This window comes from Schistocerca piceifrons, chromosome 6, assembly GCF_021461385.2.
Source record: "Schistocerca piceifrons isolate TAMUIC-IGC-003096 chromosome 6, iqSchPice1.1, whole genome shotgun sequence".
Lineage (NCBI taxonomy): Eukaryota > Metazoa > Arthropoda > Insecta > Orthoptera > Acrididae > Schistocerca > Schistocerca piceifrons.
This window is the reverse complement of record NC_060143.1, coordinates 18,291,615-18,296,015: the sequence shown is the minus strand read 5'-3', so window position 1 is coordinate 18,296,015 and position 4,401 is coordinate 18,291,615. Positions and strand designations below refer to the sequence as shown.

Genomic DNA, 4,401 nt, shown 5'->3' with positions numbered 1-4,401 from the left:
TCGGCGAGGACCATTCGCAACCGTCTCCATGAAGCTGGGCTACGGTCCCGCACACCGTTAGGCCGTCTTCCGCTCACGCCCCAACATCGTGCAGCCCGCCTCCAGTGGTGTCGCGGCAGGCGTGAATGGAGGGACGAATGGAGACGTGTCGTCTTCAGCGATGAGAGTCGCTTCTGCCTTGGTGCCAATGATGGTCGTGTGCGTGTTTGGCGCCGTGCAGGTGAGCGCCACAATCAGGACTGCATACGACCGAGGCACACAGGGCCAACACCCGGCATCATGGTGTGGGGAGCGATCTCCTACACTGGCCGTACACCACTGGTGATCGTTGAGGGGACACTGAATAGTGCACGGTACATCCAAACCGTCATCGAACCCATCGTTCTACCATTCCTAGACCGGCAAGGGAACTTGCTGTTCCAACAGGACAATGCACGTCCGCATGTATCCCGTGCCACCCAACGTGCTCTAGAAGGTGTAAGTCAACTACCCTGGCCAGCAAGATCTCCGGATCTGTCCCCCATTGAGCATGTTTGGGACTGGATGAAGCGTCGTCTCACGCGGTCTGCACGTCCAGCACGAACGCTGGTCCAACTGAGGCGCCAGGTGGAAATGGCATGGCAAGCCGTTCGACAGGACTACATCCAGCATCTCTACGATCGTCTCCATGGGAGAATAGCAGCCTGCATTGCTGCGAAAGGTGGATATACACTGTACTAGTGCCGACATTGTGCATGCTCTGTTGCCTGTGTCTATGTGCCTGTGGTTCTGTCAGTGTGATCATGTGATGTATCTGACCCCAGGAATGTGTCAATAAAGTTTCCCCTTCCTGGGACAATGAATTCACGATGTTCTTATTTCAATTTCCAGGAGTGTATATTCATACAAACACGTCAAACAATAGTTGCAAAGGAATAAATACAGCCTGTTTACCTTATCCATTATGGGTTTTTTTCCCTTACGCCATCAACAACTGCATTTACCTCTTTTATGAAAGCTAACCTTTTGATTTTATAGGTTATGTAACGGAAAGTATTTCGACAACTTACGTTATTATTTACCTACACTGTGGGCGTGAGCCCGGTTCTGTTATTGCAGATATATGACCTGGCTTTCATAAAAACACTCAATGGAAAAGACATCCAAGTCATCACTGAACATTTGCAATTTGCGAGGAATAAGGATTATAATGAAATAAAGACTACGAACACACAGAACTCAAAATCTACTACTACATCATGAGTGAGCACGGCGAAGGTAGGTTAACTTACGTAACTGACGACGATACCGTCAAAATTTTCTTCCCGAAAAACGTTGATGTGCCCATGCCGTGACGAGATGTGTCAGTCCATTGACGACCTGTGTGAGTGCCGACATTTGAAATGCGTTGTGGAATGTTTCGACGTGACATAGGTAATTTCCAAGAATGATTGCCTCTCGAAGTCCCGGGGTCCAAACATTACATATCGAACGTGCGATCCTAAATCGATCACGTGACTCTGGTGGCCGGTGTTAGGGTCTAGTGGAGCAGGGCAGACAACCCATCGGCTTTGACCAATGACGTCATACATTGGTCATAGTAATGTCTTCACTTCGAGGCACAGATAATAAAACAGTGCTGTGCTCCGGATAAGCGCTATCATTGTACATTAAAATAATTATTCGTAATGATATTGAGGTAATTTAGAGTATTAGTTTGTTATTGTAGAACAATATTTAGTGTCTTATTTTCATTATAGAAATGGATTTGTCTGTTTGTGGGTATGTAATTTTCGTTACTGTCTGTCTACGCGAGCTTCGGTTATTCCTCGATATTTCCGTGTGGTAAGTTCACTTTTCCATTTGATTCTTTCATTGTATTTCACTATTTTGACATATTTCACTGTTTTATCCCACCAATATGTGTATTTTCGTGTTGTGAAGTACGTAATAGAAATTTCTCAGCTGTCGATCTTCTTTCGTTTCCAGCACTAGTATCAGTGACACATTTTCGAACGTGTACTTGCTATATTACAGGCGAAACCCCCGACACAACTAAAATATGTATCCCGTCCTTCACTTCGCTTTTACACTGACGACACAACTAAAATTTGTATCCCGTCCTTCACTTCGCCTTTACACTGACACTATATATGTCAATTGGCGAGCGAGATAACAAATGTAACGAATGGGATACTATTAGCGTCGAAGTCAACAAGAAAACTGTACCCCATAGTGAAGTACGGGATGCAAATTGTACATATGTCGTCTTCTTGTCTCCGTGTACTTCAATTTAGGTACAGGTTTCAAATGTAACGTACGTCTATTTCCATCTTTTCGTCTCCAGTGTACATATATAGAGGTCAACGGAAGTCTGGTATACATATATTACATACGTAGGTCCTTCTGTCATCAGTAGTACTGATATGTACGTAACAAAAGACTGTTAATAATAGCGGAGACGAAATAAACACCACATCTACAATTTGTATCCCGTTTTCCACTTAGGGTTTGATACATCGTTCGAGTGAAGAACAGGACAGTAATGCTAGTGAAAACGAAGAAATCGACGTACGCTGAACTTGTATCCCGTACTGCACTTAAGCAATACAGTTCGAAAGAGTTTCGAGATGCAACTGACACACATGTAACGTGATGTATTCTTTGCTAGTAATATATTTCATTCATTTCTTTCCATTTTTTTGCGGAGAAATACTAAGATACAAACACGCGATATCGTTAACGTGAAAATACTACAGGCCATTATATATGTGAAGTACAGTTTTTCTCTCTTGCATTTCTTTGTTTCTCATTCTTCTCAGCTCTTTCACCTTTGTAATACATGCTCTCTGGCCAATTCTGGCGTCATTGGCCAAAGCCGACGGGTTGTATCCCCTGCTAAACTAGACACGGGCGTTATGATCAATTATTTGTGATCGTCATTTTTATCTGTTTTCCGTAGTTCCCTTAGTTGCTGTAAGTTACACACCTCCGCTAATTAATGGTAAAAAAGGAATTGTTCCCGTAACGTACACATCACATGGACTTTCACATGACGACATACCGACAACGAGTAAGGTAAGTCGTCTCCTTTGTAATTACAAGTATTTTTGTAACGCTCTTCTTTTGTCGTTGCTGCAGTGACCACCGTAAACATACACATAACGCCCGCCACCAGAGTAGCGTGATCGATTTAGGATCGACCGTTCGATATGCATCGTTTGGACCCCGAGACATCGAGAGGCAATCATTCTTGGAAATTACGATGTCAGTGTGAGGTGGCCTTAATTAAACAGCGTTATCCCGAGATCACGTGACGATTCCAGCTTAATGGCAACATGCGCAAACGCAATACTCACTCCAGAGATATTTCTCCTCCATGCGCTCACGAGCAGTTCTCTTTTTTTTTTTTTTCAAGTACACTGTAAGATGACATATATAGTCTCTGGTCAAAGGTGTTGTTCTCAAGTTGTTATTTCAGTCAAAATTCCAAGTGTTGGTACTTTTCTACAAATAAACATACAGCCAAAACACATAGTATCTCGGTTGCAGTCATGTCCGAGGCTGGAAAATCAGACAGCAAGAGATCTCACGTTCAGGTGACAGAGATATCCAACGAGGAGGAGCTAGCGACGGTGCTGGAGGATGCAGGCGATAAGCTGGTGGTGATCGACTTCTTTGCCGACTGGTGTTTTCCTTGCAAACTGATATCCCCATTCGTCCTGGATCTCGCCAGGACCCACACAGATGTCATTTTCGTCAAGGTTGACATCGACGAGAGCGACGAAATCGTCGAGAGGTATGAGATACGCAGCATCCCAGCGTTCGTATTCATAAAGTCTGGTCGGAAGCTGGACTCCATCACTGGAGCCAATTACGATTTGTTAACGAAAAAGGTGGCCCAGCACAAAATACAGGCAGCGACGGAGGAAATTTCCATATTGTAAAACCTCTGCTTTTAATTAATTTTACTCGTTGTCCGACATACTGAGTTGAAATACGATGCGCTAAGCTTGAATGACTTTGTCTTTATAATTACCGTTTCTTACTGTTTGACGCATGTGTACATCCCGTGTGAAATGTGCGGGTCTGAAAAGAAGACAGAATTTTGCCCATGTGTTTATTGAGTAGTTGTCGCTTCGGTTTGAAAGTTAGCAGCTTGTGATGATTTTTAGTTTACTGAAAACGATACCACAAGAAATAATAGCTGGACCTGCCTGTTTTTACAGTGGAATATTTTTTTAATAGATTACATGATCTCAAAGCAGAGTTTGTCATAAAATGGTGGCGTTTACACGTGATTAAACCGGAGAGATGTTAGCATGTGTTTGGAAAGTAATCATTTGAGCAGAATCTTCCTTTACTAAGGACGATCGCAGAAAAAAACAACAATAAGCCGGTCTTTCTTCCTAGATATGTTTA

The 4,401-nt window shown here is 43.4% G+C and overlaps 1 protein-coding gene across 1 annotated transcript; it reads left to right on the top strand.

Moving 5' to 3' along the window:
* Positions 1-3,533: 3,533 nt before the first annotated feature.
* On the top strand, positions 3,534-3,926 carry LOC124802818 (thioredoxin-like). Its single transcript, XM_047263823.1, has one exon. It carries the CDS (start codon positions 3,534-3,536, stop codon positions 3,924-3,926), a length of 393 nt encoding a protein of 130 aa, XP_047119779.1.
* The last annotated feature ends 475 nt before the right edge of the window (positions 3,927-4,401 follow it).